Genomic DNA, 22,596 nt, shown 5'->3' on the forward strand with positions numbered 1-22,596 from the left:
TAGGCGGATCTCGCGATCCATGAACGCGACAGCCAGGGTGATTACCAGAATTCCAGCCACAGTGGAGATTTTGACAGCTTCGTGCCGTGGCACAAGCAAAGGTTGGGTACGCGTCGTGCGCAAAAAGGTAACGCGGCTGCTCCTGTTGCAGCATTGGGCGCACTTGCCCTACGTCATTGACTGCAATTGGCAGCCCCGCGCGCGGGAACTCTTTTATGGTCTTGCAGCTTGCTTGTTCCTTGCTTTCGCTTCTTAAGCGGGGAGATCTTCGCTAGGCCCAAACTCTCCCAATATATCTCCATCGGCCCATACGATCCTCGATCCTCCCGCAACAGCCGCAACTGCTGTGAGCCCTTTCGCCCCTCCACACCCTTGACTTTTGACTTGGGCGGTCACTTCGGAGGAGACATAGCACAGTATGGCGTCACAACAGCAGCAACACGCCCCGGGAGGGCATTACTCGGGCCATAACCCAATCCCTACCGTCAGGCAGTTCGTCGAAAATCTGGACAAGGACAAGGCGGCTCGGGACAAGAGAATAGACGAAGCATCAAAGCAGCAAAACCAGCAGCAATCGCAACCCCATAAGCAGCAGGAACGGCAAATCAAGGGTACAGAGAAGGTGGTTACTGACCCTACGACTGGTAGGGAAGTCACCATTGCCGATGTCAACGAGGATATGATGGACGAGGTCGACAACCCGCATCTAGTTATACCAAACGCGAATCTTGACAAGCAAACGGTACGTATCCTGTGTCGGCTCAGTAAACGATCTCTAACACTCTGCAGCCTATCAAGACCGACGCCTCCCAATCTCTGGAAGACTACAAGCACAACCAGGATGTCACAGCTCCACCAGATCCAGTCGCCGAAGGCACGACGACCGACGTACCTATCCACGGCGAAAAGACGAACGTTCTCTTCCACCCGACACCCTCAGTCAGCTACGAGCCCATGTTTGCCGCACTCGAAACACGAGCCAACTACCTGTGCGCGGGTATCTTGATTGGAACAGTTGTCGTAGGCAAGATGTTCGGTGGCGCACTGAAGGGTCTCATACCACTCGGCATGTGCCTGGCTTCTGGCGTATTTCTCTGGATGAAGGAAGTCGTACGCAGCGGACGAGAGGTAGAGTGGGACAGCGAGCAAGTCCGAGGCCAGATGGTGTGTATTTGCGAAAGTCCACCCACATGAGCGATAGCTAACCATCTTGTAGGCCTCTCTGAACTTGCTACCCGAATCCGTCGAATGGATGAACACGCTTCTCGCTATTGTTTGGGGCCTTATAAACCCCGACATGTTCTCCGGCGTTGCCGACATGCTTGAAGATGTCATGCAGGCCTCCGTACCCGGTGTTATCGAAAACGTCCGCGTGGCTGAGATCAACCAAGGAAGCAACCCGTTGCGCATCCTTAGCTTGCGAGCACTTCCGGACTCACACATGGGCGACATGAAGAGGTCCATCCACGAAGAGAACAAAAAGACGAAAGACCCACAAGAAGCAGCAGCAGACGAAGAAGGTGGCGACTACTACAATTTGGAGGTCTCTTTCGCATATCACGCGAGCCCCAGTGGAAAGCGAGTTTCGGAGAGAGCACGAAACATGCACATGCAGCTGGTATTCTACTTGGGGATTAAGGGTCTCTTCGGTGTTCCGCTGCCCATCTTCGTCGAACTGCAGGGACTTGTCGGTACAGTCCGCCTGCGTCTCAACATGACACCCGAGCCTCCTTTCCTGAAGACATTGACCTTCACGTTGATGGGCGCCCCACAGGTCAGTGCCGGATGTACACCTATGGTGGAGAAGGGTGTAAACATCCTCAACCTCCCATTGATCAGTAACTTCGTCAACTATGCCATCAAGGCAGCGGCAAGCAGTAAGTGAGCCCTTCTAGAGGGAGAAAGAAAGCATGCTAATCAGCCTAGTGTATGTTGCGCCCAAGTCCATGTCTATTGACATGCGAGCTATTCTCCAGGGCGACTCCGTTCAGAAGGACACGGAAGCCCTCGGTGTTCTCTGGATCCGTATCCACCGCGCTGTTGGCCTGAGCAAGCAAGACAAGCGTGGATCTAAACATGGTGGAAGCGACCCTTACATCACTATCGCATTCTCGAAATACGGAAAGCCAATGTACTGCACTCGGGTCATTACCGATGATCTGAATCCAATCTGGGAAGAGACAGCAGCTGTTCTCGTCGGGCCAGAACTGATCAAAGCCAATGAGAACCTGAGCGTAGAACTCTGGGACTCCGACCGACACACCGCCGATGACATTGTCGGAAAGGTCGAGATTTCCATGCAGAAGATGATTCAACACCCCGGCAAGATGTACCCGCAGACTTCAAAGCTGGCTGGTATGGAGGCCGATAGCGAGATGCCCGGAGAACTTCACTGGGAAGTCGGTTACTTCACCAAGCCGAAGTTCAGGAAAGAGATGCGGACGGACGGCAAGAACAAGTCTCTCCCAGACGAGTTGAAGGACAAGCCTGAGCTACAAGACGAGAAGGGTGTCATCAACTCAGAAGAAGATGATGCTGTCATGCATACTCCACCGGATCCTCTCTGGCCTAGCGGTATCTGCAGTGTGGTTTGCCACCAGATTGTGAACCTAGAGCTCGAGAACGTCAAGGGTAGCGCCGACCCTAGAGGTCGCGAGTATGAGCCGGCGAAGCCTTACGGCGAAGGCAAAGAAGAGACTGGTGGCGACCTTCCAAACAGCTACTGTACGATTTTGTTCAACGACGAGCTAGTCTACCGAACTCGTTCGAAGGCTGTCTCGTCCCAGCCCATCTTCAACGCAGGTACCGAACGATTCGTCCGTGACTGGCGATCGGCTATCATCACGGTAACGGTGCGCGACCAAAGGAACAGGGAGCACGACCCTATTCTGGGCGTGGTGCCACTGAAGCTATCTGACATCCTCGAAACCTCATCTCAGGTCACGCGATGGTATCCGCTCGACGGTGGTATTGGTTTCGGCCGCATCCGCATCTCTCTGCTGTTCCGTAGCATCGAAACTCGCCTGCCACCGCAAATGCTTGGCTGGGACGTCGGCACCTTCGAGTTCCGGTCGCAGCGCATTCTTGCTCTAGGATACAACCATCACCCCAAGATCAAATTACGAACCGGAGGTAGCACTGGCCAGCTAGGTCGTAGCGCTGCCACCAAACTTCAAGAAGGAGATGGCTATTACTGGGATTTGGAAGAAGGCAATGGAAAGAACAACGTCCGACTACCAGTAAAGCACCGCTACAGGTCACCGATCGTGTTCGAATTCCACATCAGCAATCACCGCAAGGCAGACGCTTATGCGGTAATCTGGCTCCAGCACTTCATCGACAATGAGGATGCAGACATCAACATCCCAATCTGGAAGACTGCGGCCCCTGCTCGACTCACACAAAACTACATCACCGAATCAAACTGCCACAAGGAACCTGGTCTCGACGACCTCCAAGAGGTGGGCCGCCTGCAATTCCGTGCTCGCTTCAAGGCTGGTACGGACGAGGCGCACGCTGCTTTCATCACCGACAACGATACACGCGAGACCTTTGAGACATGGGAGGCTTGTGTTACGGAAGGTGTTCGAAACCACAAGGTCGAAAAGGAGATACCAGACCGCGTTCAGGAGCTACATGACCAGTCATTGACTACAGGACGCGACATCCTGAAGAATGCAAGTGAGGAAGAAAAGCGCCAGTGGCTTGCAAAGGATGGCCAGGACTGGTCCGGTGCTTTCGGAGACAACCCCAAAGCCTACATGAACACCAGACGTCAAAAGAGACGTGAACCTGGCGTCGAAGAGCCACTACACGACCGTCACCATCCATCCGACAATGAAGCTAACGACGATTCTGATGACGACTATGGCGCAAGCTATTCTTCATCGGACATTGGTGTCGAAGATGCTGATACGGTAGGCAACGCGAAGGCTATGAGTGGTGGCCAGGGCGGAGGTGACCAAAGCAAAGGTAATGGTCAACTGAAGTCACAAAAGACCGATCTATCGCCAACCGAGGATCATCAAGCTCGCCAGTCCATGGCTACAACTCGTACAAGTACCACAGCCGAGACAGATGAGACATCATCGAGCGGAAACGGAAGTGTCAACAAGCAGAATAAGAGAGCCGAAGAGAGGAAGCACCGTGGACTAATGCAGTGGAAGCCTGCGCGGAATGCGAAATTCGCAAAGGATGAGGCTAAGATCGGGCTATCTAAGCTGAAGAAGAAGGTCACTGGAGGATTGGACGGAAGGCAACCCGGTGTTGAGACTGGTGAGTTCTTCATGATACCCTTAAGCAAGAGATGCAGACTAACACATCTACAGAAACCGGATAGTCACACCAAAGAGCACGATGGCGTTTTAACGATTACACGAGCTGTCCCATATGATATCGACTTCGTAACATGGCGTTGATGAGGCTGCAAAACGTCAGGGTGGTCAGCCTTGACATGGCCGAGAATTCTCACGGCTCTCTATTTCGAGGTGCATGGTGTTATGAGGTAGTCAAAGCAAAGTTAGGAACCATAATAACTAATCAAATCTCAATACCAACTTTACTCATCGGCCATGGCTTCACTCCCACGAGATTTAGAGGTGCACATGGGGACAAGAGGCCCATTGGAAACAGGAACATAGCTACGAACACTCTACCACTTGGGGCGATTTCATTGCGCAACGTACTATGATCAACGGGAAAGTAAGAGAACATGGTAACGCTCGCACTCACGATGCGAGAGCTCGGCTGCGGCACGTTGGATGTCGCGACTAGTGCACCAATATCTGAAGATCATATCAGCATCGTAAGCACGACCCCAACATAAGCGGGCGGGAGTCCAAAAGCACAGATGATGATGTAGTCATGAAACAGTGATGAAGCTGTATCCGACGTACCTACGCGAATTGCGATGCTGCGTAGCTACACGTCTGCCTTGCCCAGCCAGCACATTGCTGGCCTGAAAAGAACCACAGCACTATACTATTCTCGTATACCGACTCGTTGGTTAGCAATCGACCCATTGATTTTGGCCCTCATTCCAGGGACGCGGTCGTCGTCCGTTTGTTCAAGGCAGGATCGGCCCATTTCGCTTCAACCCCATTTACGCGCCGGCGCTTGCTGCGCCGCAGCACTCCTCCAGAGCGTGCAAGCCACCATCATATCCAGGCGATGCTTACTGCACTAGACCAAGACGTAGGTTTTAGGAAGGCCTAGCGTTGATCAGCTGGGTCCAGGACCAGGTTTTGGCTCGCTTTTGTTACGACCGCGCCGCATGAGCCGGCGCTTAGAGGAAGGATGACGGACGGGACGTTTTTTTTACGCCTTGCACACCTGCCCGATTTACGTGCCTTGGGTGTTTGGAAGTAAGACATACGAGTGGACTTCATATCGATATCGTGAGCTGTGGGTAGTACCGGTGGCATCGCGGCTTCCTTTGTTGGGACGGCCTGCGCGCATGGTTGCCATGGAGTGCAGGTCATCGGTCATCGTAAGGCTGCATGGTCATGGCCGCGGCTTAAACGCTTGGAATTGTATCCTTACCACTGTGCGGTCCATGACATGCCTAGGTCATTCAGGCTCAAAATCCTCAGGCCGAAGGTTGGGTCGTCGTTAGTCATGCCACACCTGATATCATCATGGAAGCGGTGTTGCGTCTTCGTTGTTGAGGAGTATGAGCGATGAAACGAAATTGAAGATCGTGTTGGTTGGGACAAATATGCGTTTACTCGGCTAACCTAACCTGCATATGCATACCCGGTTATTTGGGATGGAGTAGTTGTTTTTTCCTGCACCTGCATGCATAGACCTGCGGTCACATGTTTTCAGCACATACCTCATACATCGGAAGAGGTTGCTTCATTAGCTTAGGTGGAGTATTCAAGAGCTTGCGATGTTGGATTGTTGCGTCCAGTGAATCTGTGTCTTGTAGCGCCGGCCGCAGTTTACACCAGGCCCGTAGCTTCGTACGGGATGACCTGTCTATCTCCAAAACATGGCCCCGACAATTTACTTGAGGATGCCATATACTGCTGCTTCGTTTTTCTGGGTTAGAATTGCCGACGGCGCAGTCGCATAACAAGTTGAGCCGTGTGTGACGTGAATATATTTTCCCATTCGCTGCTTTCCGATGATGTGGCTCGAGGACGGATCGCTCCTGGTGTGTGCGTAAGGCTCAGCGTGGTCGCAGAAGAGGTCGATGCCTGGGATCAAGGATCCTGCAAAAGTCCGGATAGCCAAACCTCGGGTCCAGCTCATGTGTTATTTTCCGTGTGCGTATCTCCGTGGCTGGCCGTTGTATACGATACGAGATGTGTCGCTTCCAACAAGCATACACTGTAAGCACTGCCATGTCACGGTGGATGAATGATGGTGATCGGCAGGCGCTGTACCCCGTGCTACTGCTCCAACTACTATCTGCGTAGTGCGGAGGTTTGGTGCAAACACTAAACTATCATCATGGAGATAGCGTGAGAGTTAGTACCGTGGGAACTGCCAAAACGACGTCACTGCTCAATCTTCTGACAGAGACCACACTATACTGAATCGGCCCTGAGTCCTGGCGAAACCCGGTAGCCGTTGGGGAAATCACCGCGCTCATGACTCGGTGGGAGAGACATGTAAGGATGCGGGGAGCTGGGTTCCCTGGAGTACTTCGCAAGCTTAGAGACCCACTGTGCATTTCCAATTCCAATGAATCGGCATGCCACGTTTTTGCGCGCTTAATCGCCTGGTCGAGATCAGCGTCGATCTAGAGTTTTCCTTGTGCCGTCTCCCAGCTACCGGCCTTCGGTCCATTGCTCGATAACGGGCTTCTGCATGTCATTCTGGATGGTATCCAACCAGATCATATCCAGCATCATTTGCCTAAAGGGACCTAACATGTCTGGGTGAAACAGGGCTAGCCCATATCTTTGGCGTCTTTGTCATGACCTTGCGCTACGGAATGTGGCAAGCCCTTCCGGATTCTTTTGAGTGTGCGCATGATTCGTCGAAGCAGAAGCTGTCCAACAAGAAAGACAACGAATCATGCGCGCTTAGCGCGTAAAGTCCCGCTTTCCCTGCAGTAGAGTGAACGTGCTGGCGTGGAATTGGCACTTCCCATGATACGAAGCCGTTGTCAATCGGTGGCAGGTTGGGGTCTAAAGACTCAAAAGGGTGAACAGATCGAAGCGATGGATCGAGAGAGCGCTGAAGATGGAAAACCGATCCATGAAGATGATCGCGAGGGTGAGTATCCTCTCATGCCTATCAGCCGGTCTTGCATCAACATACGGGATGCCAAACATGGGCAATCTTGGTGGTACTGGTGATTGTCCGGCTTCTTCGGCTCATCAACTTTCTCGATTCGAGGGTTTAGCTAGACCGATTGGACGCCCCTTCCGTTGCAATCGTGCACTCTCAACAGAGAAAGCGGATTTCCCTCGGTTATTGCCCCGCATGATCATTGTGCATCCATCGTCGATCAATCACGGCTGATGAGGAACCGGCTAAGGCGCTGATTAACGTGGGTGTTGGTTGGGGGTCCACCTGTCGCCGCCGCCGCTGAGAATTCTCGCGCCATCTGCCGTTTCCAAGAGTAGACGCCCGCATAGCCTTCCAGCCATGGAAGTTCAGGCTCGGTCCGTTGCAGTGCGAGGCGTAGATGGTTGAAGCGGAGGACGAAGGCACTCGCAGTATCCCTAGTTTGGGTGCGGATGCCGCTTTGACGTCAGATGCTCTTACCACAAGCAGCTCCTTCCGCATGTATGCGAATCCTGATCATGGGGGTGCCTTGTAGACAAGACAACGCTCGGAGTGGATCAGCTGCAGCATGATGAGTGCAAGAAAAGCGATCGGTGCTGGACACTGACACTGACTTGCAAAGTGGGGAGGAGAAACATGCGCAATCAGCTTCCATTCCATTAAACTTGCGTCAACTCAAGCAGTGCAGCTTGATCTAAACATCGTCACTTGACTCAACAAACACCCGAATAGAACCCAAATAGTACCCCACAAGAACTGAAAACGCCCTCGCAACGTGTTCAAAACAAGCACGACTGCGACTCTCCAAGTCCATCTGCACTGATGTTGCAAGATGCTTCCTTTCAGCGCCGGCGGGGTGCGCACTGATAGAATGGTTAGCGCAGTGCGAAACCGTGGAACTGATAGACTGACCATGCAATGAGCGCACAGCTGATCCTTTTGGTCGACGAAGTTGTAATTTGATGGGTGACCTGCCTGCTGCCAGTTTGGGCATGGATATTTGTTGTAGCCACCACCTGTCGCGCCGGTAGGTCTGCCACCAGTAGACGACTGTTGCATTTGGTTTGAACAAGACGACATGATGAAGCTGGAGAGAGGATGAAGAGACGATTGGAAGTAGGTGTTGAATCTAGATATCTTGCAAGATGAAGGTCTGGAAAAATGATGGCTGTTCCGTAGTTATATATTTCGTATCGAAGATACTGCGCGCTTTATAGTTACACAAGATATTTTTCTCCATCGAGTCTTGCTATGCGGTTTCCGCGCCTCAATCAAAGATCACTAGACAGAGCAACGGTAGCTAGGTAATTTTCGCCCCTACCGAGAGCAGTCACATTGCATTGATGTTCGGGCCCGGGAAGTGGCCGTCAGGCAGTCTTGTCAGAACAGCGAATACGCCACACGGCACCACGAGCGCCTCAGCACAACGGAGCGTCGGAAGGAAACCACCTCAACTGTGCCTCCGCCACACTAGTCTGCAACTCCCGGAGCCGCTCTGACAACATAATTTCTCCCGCAACACCTATCGTGCGATGCCTATTCCGCTCTGCCCTTCAATTCGGCTGTGCCGAGCCGGCCCTTTTGGCAAGCGCCGCACACACCGATTACATATTGCAACAACACCGGACAGCCTGAGGCATCGGATTTTGGGTCCACTCCAACAGCCCTACCAGCCAAAAAAGCTTACGTATTCCGCTCCAAGTATCATCGAGGTGTCTTACATCGGACCCACACATATAGCCTCCCCTGGAAGCAACAGTGCTACCTGTCAAGTGCTTGCAATCCAACATGGCGCTAATGGTGAGTGAATTGGCTCCCTCCGAGCTATGGATTCTTGTATAGACCGCTGATCAATACCGCTACATCACAAGATGCTCAACCCATACCAGGCATCAGCCCGAACTCTCCTTGACCGGCACGTCATTTGATCCGCATCCATCCAATGACTCTGCATAGGGTCTATTACCCATACACAACATGCTATACGGCCCGATGGCTGTTGAATGAGACATACATACCAGCTTCCCGGGTAGAGCTGAGGGGACCTGCCGCGCTGTCGGACATGAGGCCGGTCGGTTTTATGGTATCATACGACTACCCTCAACAAGTACCTACACCGAGAGACCAGCCAGGCACCCGAGGGCATTGCAAGGGCACAGAGATATCGAGGGCTCATTGGTACTGCCTGAGGCAGCTTCCGAGAAGACTGAGTTGCCGAGACTTTAGGGTCGTGTGACCGCTGGCTCCCGTGTCGGAAGCAACAGATACTACAACCACGTATCTTTTACAAAGCCTAGGGTAACGTATCATCGTGCTTTCCATGTTGGTTGATGCTAGAGTCTGTATAGCTCAGAGCTTGTATTGTAGGATGCAAGACTTACGTCTGGGTATGGGGACGATGCTATAGCACGGGCTTCTCGGAGCAAGTTCCTAAGCTGTCGACGCCAGACTCCGATCCTACAAATCGAAAAAGGGGTCAAATTACCTTTTTGGTCTTCGCAAGGCAGAATTATGCCCTCGAGTACTCTAATGGCGCATTCTCGAGCCAGTGAGAGCGTTACTCGCACCGGGTTACTTCAGCGCTCCAAGCCGCCATACCGATCCGATGACTGACGCCACGGCCGAACTGACGAAGGAATATATCATCCAGCTGATATCGTCGGAAGGAATTCAAGCAGAGGATTCTAAGCTTTTGGCTTCGTTTCGTTTGGTTTCCTCAAGCTGCATCCAACGCATAAACGCGCTTCAAACTTCCTCCTCCACAACCGTGCCGCACGGCTCGCTCGATGCGACAACCGCGACCTTCAGCCACGAACTTGGCTGATTGGGATAAACGCTATCGATAAGCGACGTATTTGTCATTGTAGAAGAGGAAGCATACCTTGGATGGTAGGGATGAGTGGTTGACAGTGACAATTGGGAGACGAAATGGGCAGAATACCCCAGCGATTGGCAACACAGCTAGGAAGCTATAAGAGGGGGAAATGGGAGTGAACATTGGCAATAGCTACTTTGCCGCTGGCGATAGGCACAAGCCGTCTTCTCGAGGCTGCACCTTTCCTCTGGTCAGCATGCTCGGCGTTGCCGACTCCAGACCACACCCTACAGGTCTTGGCAAAGGCTTCCTCGGGGGTTTAACTCGCGAACGCTTCCTTAGAAGTACGGCGCAGTACCAATCACAATCACCGTGCAAAATTCATCGTCATTGTGCAAAAGCAAACAATGCGTTATCGTCTATAAGCAATAACTACCGTTGGGCAGACTACGTCTCGGCAACGCCTCCATATGCTAGAGGGGTAACTAGGATACTCTATAAGCGCTTGAAACACCGCAAATGGTCGTTACGAAACCTCAATTAGGTTCGAGGAAGGGTGAAAGGATGCGGGGAACCAAAGTATACTCCAGAGGCACTGCCTCACTGCATGGGGGCCAAAACTGGTACTGACATGTTGACAGTCGTAGGCAACAATGAGCTTCTATGGAATGTGATAGGCGTGGGAAGATCCAGTAAGCCACAATCTATACAAGGGGCGGTAGAGATGAGAGTGTGATCAACCGGTTGGCAAAGACCGGTGCGTTATCATACGTGATAGGCCACCGTCTGTTCAGCACCCCCCAGCATGACTTCCCCCTCTACGCATCAAATCTCCAACATGACTCCACCGCCTTCTTCAGCATCGAAGAACTCATCTTCCTCGTCTGATTCGTCCTCCTCGGCTGCCGTCATTGGTACAACAGCAACACCCCCATCTTCCTCGTCTTCTTCATCTTCCTCTTGTTCATCTTCCGCCGTCGCCTTGGTTGGCACAGAATCAGCAGCTGCGCCTTCAAGCAGCGCGGTAACCTTCCAGGCAGCGATAGTCTCAGTCTGCAACCTCTTGACTCCCTCAACCACACCTCCCACATCCTTCCCGCCAATTCTCACCTGAACCCTATACCCCTTCTCCGGGCTACTCGCTCCTTTACCAGAATTGCCTTGGTCGCTCGTGACCCGGACGTACTTGATACCCTTATCCGCCGCAAGCGTATTGATCCGCTCTTTCGGATGCCAGCAGTCCACACCATCCCTCAGAATACGCTCGAGACATGGCAGGATACCCAGACGACGAACAAACTCCTCGCACACGGGGATGGAGCCATGAGAATCGATGTAGAGGGCGCCGATCACGCTCTCAACTATATCAGAGAGAAACTTGGGTGGGTCAGTGAGCGAGAGCGCATGCCACGGGAAGCGGTTGTCGTGCGCTAGAGCTGTAGCGATCGCATGACGTGCCTCGTTATGTTGCTGCAGGGCTGCAGTCCGCCCGGCGATGAGCTCTGGGCTCGACGATCGAAGGAACTGCCATAGAGCTCTATGATGCACTTCTGGCTGGAAGGTTGACTTGTTGGTCAACTCTTCCGCTACCGTAGTCTCGAACATACAGTAAGTCAAGAACGCGGCATTTACCATTGCTGTTCGGACGCCATGCATCTTCCAATGCGGCAGCCTCGACTCATGGGCGTAGAGCCTCTTCGAGATGATGTAGTCGAGCACTGCATCTCCGAGAAACTCAAAGCGCTCGTATGAACAGTGCACGTTCGGGCCACGGAATGTAGAGTGGGTAAGCGATTCTAGTAAAAGGTCCTTCTTGTTGAACGTGTGGCCAAGTAGCTTCTCGACCAAAGCCAAGTTCGTTACTGTGTCTTGAGACGGAGCTGCGTTGTAGAGTATCTCGTTCGCTTCCGGGATAGGCGTCCATTTCTCGAGTGGCAGGAGAGCTTGCACACATGCGAACGCTTTGGGAAAGCCACCGACCAGATACGAGGCGCCAATAAGCGACTCTATGACGTCGGCGATGAGTTTCGATGACTTCTCTTGCTTCGCCGGCGGCGCGCTGTCAGCGAGTGTGTCACTAATATATCGTGGCCTCCACTTTGCGCCGGTGAAATTCTTGTAGAAGATGAACTGGTCTAGGCCCGCAGCCAGTGTAGCTCGCGCCAAGTAGCCGTTACTGACAAGCTTGCCTTTCTTCCCAGTGAGAATACCTTCGGGCATGATGAGATTTGCAGCCATCAAATGAAGCGAAGCTACGAACTTCAAAATACAGTCGCCAAGGAATTCCATCCTCTGGTAGTTGTCGCGCTTGTCAACCGCGGATGAAGTAAGTGCTGTGATGATGACTGGAAGATCCGATGCCTCGAATCCAGCTGGCTGGAGAATCGTCGTCCGAAGTGTATCCGCGATCATGTATACCTCAAGCTTGTGCAGGATCGATGGTAACAACAAGGCCAGAATGGCGTATCTAGTCGGAAGAGTTTCAACAAGACATGATGAAGCTAGTAGACTCTCTACTTTGGTATACGCTTCACTCTTGTTTGCGTTCTCAAATACCGCATGTAAAAAGTCTCGACGTTTAGGCAAACGCACAACTTGTATCAGGGTTTCGTCAACGCCTGTCAGGTCTGGGGACTCTGGAAGCTCGATAGACATGGGCATGAACTTTCGGAGGTCTCCTTGCAAGGAAGTCAGACCCCAGTCCGATATGTCCAGGTTTCCTTGAGCCAGGATTCTGGATGCTGGGCGCTGGCCTTCCGTTGTCGCATTCCATTCGTATAGCTCGTTCTCTGTCATCATATATCCCGATGAGTCGCATGGAGCAAGTAGACAGAGAAAGTCGTCGATGCCTTTGATGATGTGTGCTCCGAAAACCGAGCGCAAAATCTTCCACGTGATGGAGCGTAACAGATCAATGTCGATGTCGACCAAAGATGTACCGTAAAGAGCGGAGGTTGTAGCAGTGTACTGCTTCGATTCGTTCCAGTGCAGTAAGATATTAGGAATCTCATGCATGGGAGCTGGTGTTAGTAGTATCATGCGCATCGGTTCCTCCCCTGGCGTCTTCACCTCGAGCAAGGTGCGGTACCATAAGTCAGGTTCGCATTCATGAGATTGCGCAACCACCGCCCACGGATCGAGAGTTTGAGAAACAGGTACAAAGGATGGGCGATCGTCGGGAATCTGATATTGGGCCGCATTGTCGTCTCCCTCCTCTTGGACGGGGAGTAGATTCTCGTTTACCAATCCGTGCAGGTAAAGAGCCTTGTATGCCTCAAAGGCGGCGTCTTTCTGAGCCATTCGCTCGGTGCTCCACGACTGCAGACTCTTAGCTTTCCTTACAATAGGGTCGACAGAAATTGGTAGCGTAATGGTAGCAGTGATCCGCCCCAGGGTGTTGGTAAAGTCGATTTCAGGTCGCGTGTCGACGTAGGCGTTGCCCCCTAAACGCGCGCAGAAGTGGTAGAGATGTTGAGCCGCGTTTTCCAGAGTCAACAATGCACTAGTGTCTCCAGTAAGTGAAGGCCGATTCGGCAAGGTACGAAAGCAAACGCTGCTAGTAAATGCTTCTCACTCACCCGGTACTTGGGACACTGAAGTAGCGCTCGCCCACTTCGTCCTTCTGTTCTGCCTCCTGAGCCACCTGAACTTTGCGCTTATCGTCTTCATACGCTCTCCTCATCTCAGCCTCAAGCCCTTGCCACGATGTCAAAGATCGTGCTTCGCCAGTATCTGGGACGAGGATGAAGTAACGCGACTCCTGTCGCCTCGCTCTTCCGCGTCGCTGAACAAAGCTTTTCAGATTCTTGGGTCTTTCGAAGCATACCACGAGATGACAACTAGATACGTCGACGCCTTCTTCAAGAACAGTTGTAGCCAGGACGAGATTAATGACCCCAGCACGAAAGTCGTCGAGCGTGGTTTGTTGGTTGGCTGGTTCTGCTAGAGCGCATACGTTTGTTTTGCGCTTGCTTGTCTGCGATGTACCGACGAATGTCCCTACCCGCAACAGATCCTTGGTTCGTGGATGGCATGCTAAGATTTCAGCAATTGATGCTACCCAGACTCGCTGTTCAATGAATACAAGACCGGTAAAGCCTGGAGTGCCATTGGCTTCAGCGACCAGAGTGTCGATAAGCTTTTCAACTTTGTGGGACATCTTCTCAGTGATGGTAGCAGGTGAAGGTGCAGGATCTTGAAGGGGAAGGCTTTGGAATATGCCCAGGAGATGTTGTCGCTCATTGGTGGTCAAATCCAGTAGCTGCTGATCCGACCCGCGAGTTGTCTTTTCGAATTTGCCAATGCATTGATGTACGTAGTACTCCATTGCTGAGGTTCCGAGCTCGTCTGCCATGGCTTCAGCTTTAGACACCAGCTGTTTCAACTGGTCGAGGCAATAAGTCTTATTGCTATTCCACAGCTTATTCAGCTGGCGAGAGACATCAAAGCCGTGCTTTTGTTGGTCCAACAATGCGACGACGTACGGATCCTTTGCAAGATCATACGTGCGTAATGCATGCTGCAGCGCGAGAAGTAGTTGAGATTGCTGTTGCCCTGGGAGGTTTAACGCGTAGTTGACCTGAAGTAACTCCGGTCTATGAACATGCCGTATGAGTTCGGACCTATGAAGCTTTGGTGTCCTTACGGTGGCGTGCAGGTTCCGCTCTATCTCCCTACACATATCAGAATAGTACTCGCGTCCAAGCAAGCCAAACTTACTGCAGACCCTGCTCGCTGGCTGCTGCTTTCATAACAGGGCTCGCACTCAGCCCAAGTACTTTGGGCAGTGACTTGCCACCATTATCCAATTGAGGCATATAGAAATTGGACATGATCAGATTTGCTGGGTGCTTCAAAGTACAGTGATGCGCTACAGAATGTTAGCGGGGCCCTCTCTTGTTAACGCAACAGACTGACCTTCGTCAAAAATCAACAAAGCCAGTTTGCCCAGCCTAACAAATCCGTGTGTGAGTGCGTCAAGCAACACCCTGAAAGTGTGTTAACGGGCGCGTGTGGCTTCTCTTGCGCCCCGCTGTGGACTTACTGGTGTGTTGAAATCACGATGCGGATGTGATCCAAAACGCTGTCCCACTGCGCCTGAGTGGTCCAAAGATCAACGTCATCTCTTCCGCAAAGCAATTGGTATCCGAGTCCAGGTAAATGAGACTGGAAGACCTCATGTTGCTGCTCGCATAGTGTAACCGTGGGTGCTAGAAACCAGACGATCTAAAAAGCGTCCCGAATTCGGTGAGATGAAGTTTAGTGTGGGGACTTAGCGGCAGGTATCCGTACCTTGTCGGGCTCGCACGTCTCCAACTCCGCTCGTGTCCGTTCGATGGCTCTGCAGACTTGTCAGTAAGATTCTTTCATAGCGAAACTCTTCTCCCTACATGTGCGTCTTTCCTGAGCCTGTGTCCATGACCACGATGACGTTGCCGTTCATGCTCTCTTCCACCATCTCAGCCTGATAACCTCGCAGTTGGAACGCCTCACTGGGCACAACAGGAGGGGCTTCAGCATCGTTATCATCTTGCATTGGCGAATCCATTTGTAAATCGAGATGATGCGACACAAGTCAAAAAGCGTTGAAAGTCACCAACTTGGTGTTGGGTCTCAGTGCTCAAAGGCGACAGGGTGCTAGCTTGGCCGTGTTCTGACCGCGGACAATCGAAATGCAGAACCCCTCGCGTACCTCTATCTGCTCTCGTTGTTGCACAAACAACCCAATTGGGTTTGTCGCGTCACTGTCTGCGAACCAATGGGATCAAGTATGAGGCATTTCAAGACATCATTTTCGTAAATGCTACATAAGTCGCTTCATGCCCTTAGCACCAAGTCCATCTGTACCGACTCGGAGCAGGATGGTGCTATGTCATAACCTTCTCCCTCTACAAGTTGGTGAGGTAGTCCTCAACCTCGGACGGGCTCAGCTTCCTGAACCGTGGTCCGACGGCACCTTCGACACCCTCAGTGCCAAGGAGCCTCTCCTCTGGTGGTCCAACAATGCCAATCTCGACAGTCTCGCCGTTCATCTCTCCTTCTATGGTCTCCTTGAGAGTAAGCAGGGCAATGTGGATAGCGTCCTCGAGCTCGAGACCGTCGGTGTACCGCTTCTCCAAGAAGGTCTTGGCGCTTGTCGCGCTTTTTCCTATGGCTGTAGCCTTCCAAGGGAAATAACTGCCGCTGGGGTCGACCTGGTAGAGACTGGGTCCGCCCTTGAGGATTCCACCTGTCTTTCCGCTGACCTTCTTCTTCTCTTCGCTCGTCTGCTCTTCGCTCTTGCCTTCGGCCTCAGGCTCGATACCATCATCCCATCCAGCAATGAGCAGACTGACACCGTACGGCCTGACACCACCAGACTGTGTAGCCTCCTGCATCACTCGCGCCACATCCTGTACTAATATCCTTGTAGGTGGGTATTCGTTGTAGACGCGCTTGTAGCCGGTATGTGAGACCTTGCGGGCCTTGTCGACGAGAACGCGGTAGTCAGGGCCCATGCCCGAGTAGACCATACCGATGTTGGGTGTTATGAGACTGATCTTTGATGACGATTGCGAGTCGATGAGCGGCGATGACGATTTCTTCTCGGTAGCGAGGACAATGCCGTTGGTGGCTGCGAGCTCTAGTCAGCGCTGCTGGGGGGCTAATGAACGATATAACGCACCCTTGATTCCTAGTGAGGTAACACCCTGGTTGACGGCGTTCAAGGCATACTCTGTTCAGGTATTAGATGCGGTCTGCTACAAGAAGGCGGGAGTCGTCGTATCCCTGGGCCGCGTACCGATTTGTACCAGCTTTCCGCTACATGAATGTTAGCAAACATGTCGTGCGTGATCGATAGCGCAGTGTTTACCTGGGGGAGAAAGTGGTGAGGGAGAAGGAGTATCGGTCCGCCATGACGGTTGCTTGACAGAGTCTAGAGGCGGTATATAGGAGGGGGTGTAGTCGGCGGCGGGAAGACGTTCAGTGGGGTTGGTAGACAACGCGGGTACTGGAGGCGATCTGCTAGAGCTCCAGGCTACCCAGAGCTTCGTCGCCGGAAGCGCCAAGACCGGCGCTCGGCGTAACCGCAGCTCCGGTTTGTCTGAGGAAGCTGCAACCCCGAATTCTTTGAGCTTCCAGAACTGCTCCTCTAAATCACCACCACGTTTACAACATCCTGCCACCGTGTCCCTAGTGTCGTACCGCCCAAGGAGGCGGTGTCGGAACATGATCCGCACTACCGAGACACTTAAGTTGGCGAATGTCTTCCCCGCGGCTTCCTGATTGATCACTTCGTCATCTCATGCCTACCCACATGCTATATTACTGGTAAGAGCTGCATTAACCTCCGCCTTGTACCTTTACAGTTTCACACCCCGCCATGTCTTCTTCGTCCGGATATCAGGCCATGCCAGGCTGGTACTGGCCCGATGACGCGCCCAAGACAGAACCCGCCCACGCGACATCCTCCTCCACAGGTTCCACATCGCAACCGCCACCTTCAGCCACCTCCAACACTAGCGACAACTCTTCATCGCAGTCGCGCAGCTCAAAACGTACCCACTGGCCGCCCAGACAATGCAGAATCTGCCTCGAGACAGTTCAGCCGACATTCAATGTTCCCTCACAAAGCCTTCCTGGCTTCTTACAGTCGTCCAACGTTGTGTACGAAGATGAAAGTGGCCGTCTGATCCGCCCATGTATGTGTAAGGGATCATCCAAGTATGTTCATGAAGCTTGTTTGCAAGCTTGGAGGCATGCAGACCCTAGCTATGGGCGTAGGAACTACTGGCAGTGTCCGACTTGTGGCTTTAAGTACCGACTTGCGCGTTTAGGAGTTGGGCGTTTCATAGGCAGCGCTGGTATGTATTCCCTCTCACTTCAACAGATCAGTGCTAACGTGGACTACAGCTGCTCAGGTTGGTTTGACTGCCATTGTATTGATATCCATCGTGTTCATCCTCGGCTTCGTTGCAGATCCTATCATCAACCTGTATCTGGACCCATGGAGCTTTTTGTCCCCCTTTTCCTCGTCGGAATCTGACTACGCTTATTACTACGAGGATGAGTCGTCCACTTGGTACGAGCACTTTGCGAAAGGCTTCGCTAGCATGGGTGTGCTTGGTTTCTTGAAAGTCCTCATCGCCAGCCCACTGTCTTACTTCAGGATTGGAGGCGGTCGAGGTCGGACGACTGGTCGAGACAGATATGAGCAGGTCAGCTGGATCATCATCCTCATCGGTGTTGGCACATTCCTAGCGGTATGTGGAAAGCGATCGACATTATTGTGCAAATGCTGACAATGAACAGGCAGTATACAAAGGAGTCCGTGTATGGAGTCGCCGAACGCTTGAGAAAGCTGGCGAGCGTGTCATGGATGTCCAAGGTGACAATGACGACGATGACGAATAGCCATGACTGAAATGCATGCAGTCGCTTTCCGGCTTTCCTCCACTCAATGCTTGGTTCTACACTTTCCAAATTCCGCACTTTCTTAAATTGCCACAAGTTATTCCTCAATACTGTGTCGATTAGTCTACGTGCGAAGATCGAACCAGCCCACGACCTCCATATCGACATTGCGCGTTTTGTGCTCGTCGGCTTTGTGGAACGTGGAGCTACCTGCTATTGGCACTCATTTCGTCTACCTTGCCTGCTCCTGGAGCATCCTCTCTGTGGCTTGAACGAAAACAGGCCTTTGGCACATCTTATGAAAACTTGTAATGAATTAATTCTTGGGAATCACAAATGAAATCGCGCGTCCCCTTCATCACTTGCTAGTGACGCTGCCATCTATGAATCCCAAATAACGCCATGGGGTATGTACCTCAGCTAAGATATGCTGCGAAGCCTGCCCGTCTATAATGGCATTGCTCTGCGATACCATACGCCCAAACCAAACCGAACCAAACTGTACCAATCCGATCCAACCGTGAACAAACGAGAAAAAGTACAATACAATATATAGGCCCAGGGTATCAATGTAGAATATTAAAAGCCACCTCTTCTCTCTCTCTTTTTCTTTCACCTAGTGATCGCCCAAACCGGGCTTACCACCCTTCATAAAGACACGCTTGGTCGCACCAACCTTGCCTAAATCACCAAATTCTGTCTTCTTTCCCCCTACAGCGCTGCCAGGGCGACTGTCACTCCTACTGTCGGTGCGCTCGAAATTTGGATGGCTTGAGGTAATGACGTTGTTACTCACGGTGCGAGCCTGCTTCATCATGCCCTCAATCCACTCCAGCTTCTCGCCGCTGAGATCCAATTTCTTGGCTGATGGGCCCGCCATTCCGACTTCCCTACCCTGCCAGGAACTGCGAGACGAAGTTGTCGAGGGTATCGTCGGGTCTTCAGTAGTGGCACCTGGTGTTCCAGGAATAAAGCTGGGCATCGGCGGTGGCGCTTCGTCGCTTGTAAAGGCTAGACCAGATGACTTGACGGGTGTGGTGGATGGGCTGGCCAGGGGAAAGCCAACGCTGATGCGTCTTTCCATCTTACTCGCCCTGCTGTCAGGTCTCGTCGGCGAACTATCGGGGTTCTTCACCTCCAGACCCAGTACCTCAAATTTGCCTTCGCTTGCTGTCCTGCGGCCGTGGTGCTCGGCGTACTGGCGCAGGTACTCGCCTAGGTCAGACCAACCACCGCCGACACGCACCATGACACGCTCGCCATTCTCGCCAACGCGGCGGATGAACAGCTTGATCGGCTGTTCTTTGCCAGGTTGTGTGAGATGATACAGCTTGATGTCGTTGTCGCCTCTCGCAGCTGCAGCAGACCTCCGTCCTGAAGCAGCGTTGTTCAACTCGAATTCAGTCTTTGCAGGGGACAGCGTGAGCTCGGGAGACTTGAGGCCGCTGACTGAGCGAGCTGCGCGTAGATATCCACGACTACTTTTCGCGAGAAGGCCACGCGCCGACTTGACTTCGGGCGCATCGGGGCCTGGGCCTGACCTAAGCCTAATGTGGGCGGGGATAGTCGTGAGGATGTCGGAGATCTTTCGCTCAAGTTCTTCAGCGCTGTTGTTAGCTTTCTGAGCAAAGTGCGTCGGTGGCCATGGAGCGCTTGAGGTGTCATCAGCGGTGGTAGTAGTCTTGACTGGTCGACGCTTCGCCATGGCTGCATTCAGTTCAGGGCGTGGCGCTCTCATAGAACGATTAGTGGCGTTTCGGACTGAAGGAGACTCCTCGATGGTACTAGGTGGGCTTGAATCAGGCGACATATCTGTGGACAGCGAACTAAGACTGCCCCTCCATGATCGCGGCGTTTGAGGAGGCTCCATAACGGGGCTGTCCTGTCCGTCGTTCTTTGTGATCGTGGGATTGCCGAAAAGCGCCAGAGGTTTGGGCCTGCCTTGTAAAGATGCTTGAGATGAATGGTCGTCAGCCTCTGCATGGACGGCGACTTCTTCGGGGCCTTCATCAAGATCGTACTGTACAACAGTGTCGCCTTCTTCGAACTCCGAGTCTTCGTCATCAGATGCCGGTCCTGGTTCGAAGCTCATCTTCTCTAGATGTGTCGTCGCAGTAGGGGACTTCGATGGTGACGCGAAACCCTGTGCCAGCTCGTGTTCGGTAACATCGGTCTCACCCGAGACTTGTCGTGCGTTGCTGGAGCCGATGGAGGTATGAAGTGTTGAGTTACTGCTGCTCGATGCGTTCATGGCATAGTCTCCAGAGAAGATCCCACGCTGGGGCGCACTGAAGTAGTCATCCTGCATGGCGTTGTGGCGGCTGCTCTGCGAAGCAAGCTTCGGTGGTGGCGATTGGAGTGTAGATGCGACAGAGTCGATTCGAGCATTGAGAGCATCCAACCTGGACGTAGTAGCGGATTGCACAGCTGCGGTGGGTACGACAATGGACACATCGTTACCAGCATTGACTGATGAGGATGCTGTTGTCAATACCCGCTCGCCGCTTGTATGCGCAGTCGTACCCGCATCGACCTCTGGTTGTAGCGCAGGTTCAGGGGCGCCCTTCTCGGTAGTGTTAAGACCTTCCGCCCGTCTCCGAACCTCGAGATCGATTATCCTCCTTCTTGATTCGTGTTTCCATTGCCCATAGTCATTCTCTGTAGTTTCAAAGACGTCTATCCAGTGCTCGGGTAGACTGTCTTCCTGTCCTTCGAGTGTATCGAGCATCTTGTCTAGTTGCCTCCCCAAGTCGCTGACCTTCTGATGAAGCACAAGCGATATGGTGTCTACTGCCTTTTTCCACTGCTCAAATGCAGCGTCGGACGTGTCTGCTGGCGCCTCGATGGCATCCCAGCCTAGCCGCATAGCTTCTTGCGCCGTATCGAGTTCGCTGGTGTAACGCGGGGCTTCGCGGAGGATGGAGACGCGGGCGGTCCACGTGCTTAGGCGGGCTTTGAGCTGGGCGTGGTGCGGTAGGGCGGATAGGAGGGTCTGGGTGATGAGAAAGGAGAAGTCGTCCATGACCTTGTAGTGCTGGCGATTGGCCTCGTAGCCCGCAGAGGACGGCCTCGACCTGCCTGCCGGGTGCATATCCAGCACGTGCTCCTTCAGCTCTTCGACGTCAAGCTTGAGCATCTCGTCGGCGATGTCGTCGAGGCGCGCCTCGTGTTGCTCCACCTCGACCGACAGCATCGAACCCCAGTATTCTAATGGCGGCATGACATTGCCCATGTCGGAATCGGCGACGTGCTCCCTGATGCGCAACTCGATGCTTTTCCTCCTCTGCTCGCGGACCTGGGCGCTGGGCTGCTCGAAGCTGCCCGACCATCCCCATTGCTCAATCTCGGCGCACCATATCTTCAGCCGCTGCGCCGCCTTTGCGACGCGCGATCCCAAGTCCCTCTCGGCGGCGGTGAGAGTCTCGATGCAGGAAAACATTTTGTATTCGTCGCGTGTTGTGTCGAACGGCATGGGCTTTTGTGTGAAGGCGCGGAGGGTCGTCTCGGGCGACAGGTCGCGGAGGCGGGTCTCTTCCGAGCTGCCATACGTTCTGCCTCGTCTGCCGGCGGGTGACATGGCTGGTGATGGGACGCGACGGGGTGTGAGGGGCGGGATCATGCGCATAGGCGACCGAAAGACGTCCATGATGGCGGTTGGCAAAAGTTGAAAGAGCGACTGGTGACAAGGAAGGTACAAAGGAGACGAGTCTCAGACAGAGAAGGTGCGGCTGGCTTTGTCGCTATCAATGCGACGGTCAGTAAATCGTGTCCTTTGTCTCCTTCCTGTTGCCGCCGTGTTTGCGCTGCCGGCAGCCCAATGTTTATTGACTGACGCAGTCTTCGCCGAACATCTTGCGCCGTGCACTCTTGCATTGGTTCACCCGCCTTTCGATATGACTAAGCCCAAAAGCGTGCTAGCCGTAGATCACTTTCGGACTCGACTCCTGCGCCCTCACCAACATTGCGCGTTTTCGCATTGAGAATCTGAGATGGTACCTTGATGGACCGCAGAAAACATATAAGTAAGATACTCCGCTCATCGTTCCTGAGCTCTAGTTCTGTCTCTTCTACGCTGCCAAGTGCATCGCGGAATAAGGACGCGCCCATCACGCGTCTCCGCACTCCCCCGCATTCAACTTCAACCG

At 53.0% G+C, this 22,596-nt stretch overlaps 6 protein-coding genes across 6 annotated transcripts; 2 read left to right on the forward strand and 4 right to left on the reverse strand.

Annotated features, from left to right (window-relative positions):
- Positions 1–418: 418 nt before the first annotated feature.
- J4E86_005472 (uncharacterized protein) lies at positions 419–4,339 on the forward strand (the record flags this gene model as incomplete). Its single annotated transcript, XM_051446006.1, has 5 exons — positions 419–742; positions 790–1,164; positions 1,217–1,877; positions 1,927–4,275; positions 4,329–4,339. The coding sequence occupies 5 exons, from the start codon at positions 419–421 to the stop codon at positions 4,337–4,339; spliced, it is 3,720 nt and encodes a 1,239-aa protein (XP_051302773.1).
- A 6,543-nt stretch (positions 4,340–10,882) lies between these two features.
- Positions 10,883–14,889, reverse strand: J4E86_005473 (uncharacterized protein; the record flags this gene model as incomplete). The annotated part of the gene is made up of 3 exons (XM_051446007.1): positions 10,883–13,559; positions 13,636–14,679; positions 14,777–14,889. The coding sequence occupies 3 exons, from the start codon at positions 14,887–14,889 to the stop codon at positions 10,883–10,885; spliced, it is 3,834 nt and encodes a 1,277-aa protein (XP_051302774.1).
- Positions 14,890–15,316: 427 nt separating this feature from the next.
- DCL2 (Dicer-like protein 2) lies at positions 15,317–15,605 on the reverse strand (the record flags this gene model as incomplete). The annotated part of the gene is made up of 2 exons (XM_051446008.1): positions 15,317–15,398; positions 15,448–15,605. 2 exons carry the CDS (start codon positions 15,603–15,605, stop codon positions 15,317–15,319), a joined length of 240 nt encoding a protein of 79 aa, XP_051302775.1.
- A 340-nt stretch (positions 15,606–15,945) lies between these two features.
- Positions 15,946–16,954, reverse strand: PCA2 (putative proteasome subunit alpha type-2; the record flags this gene model as incomplete). Its single annotated transcript, XM_051446009.1, has 4 exons — positions 15,946–16,670; positions 16,722–16,772; positions 16,839–16,858; positions 16,911–16,954. The coding sequence occupies 4 exons, from the start codon at positions 16,952–16,954 to the stop codon at positions 15,946–15,948; spliced, it is 840 nt and encodes a 279-aa protein (XP_051302776.1).
- Positions 16,955–17,420: 466 nt separating this feature from the next.
- On the forward strand, positions 17,421–18,451 carry J4E86_005476 (uncharacterized protein; the record flags this gene model as incomplete). The annotated part of the gene is made up of 3 exons (XM_051446010.1): positions 17,421–17,739; positions 17,951–18,300; positions 18,350–18,451. 3 exons carry the CDS (start codon positions 17,421–17,423, stop codon positions 18,449–18,451), a joined length of 771 nt encoding a protein of 256 aa, XP_051302777.1.
- A 616-nt stretch (positions 18,452–19,067) lies between these two features.
- Positions 19,068–22,097, reverse strand: J4E86_005477 (uncharacterized protein; the record flags this gene model as incomplete). The annotated part of the gene is made up of 1 exon (XM_051446011.1): positions 19,068–22,097. The coding sequence occupies one exon, from the start codon at positions 22,095–22,097 to the stop codon at positions 19,068–19,070; it is 3,030 nt and encodes a 1,009-aa protein (XP_051302778.1).
- Positions 22,098–22,596: the final 499 nt, after the last annotated feature.

Source organism: Alternaria arbusti, assembly GCF_024043155.1.
Source record: "Alternaria arbusti strain BMP 1465 chromosome Unknown scaffold_6, whole genome shotgun sequence".
NCBI classification, from domain to species: Eukaryota; Fungi; Ascomycota; class Dothideomycetes; order Pleosporales; family Pleosporaceae; genus Alternaria; species Alternaria arbusti.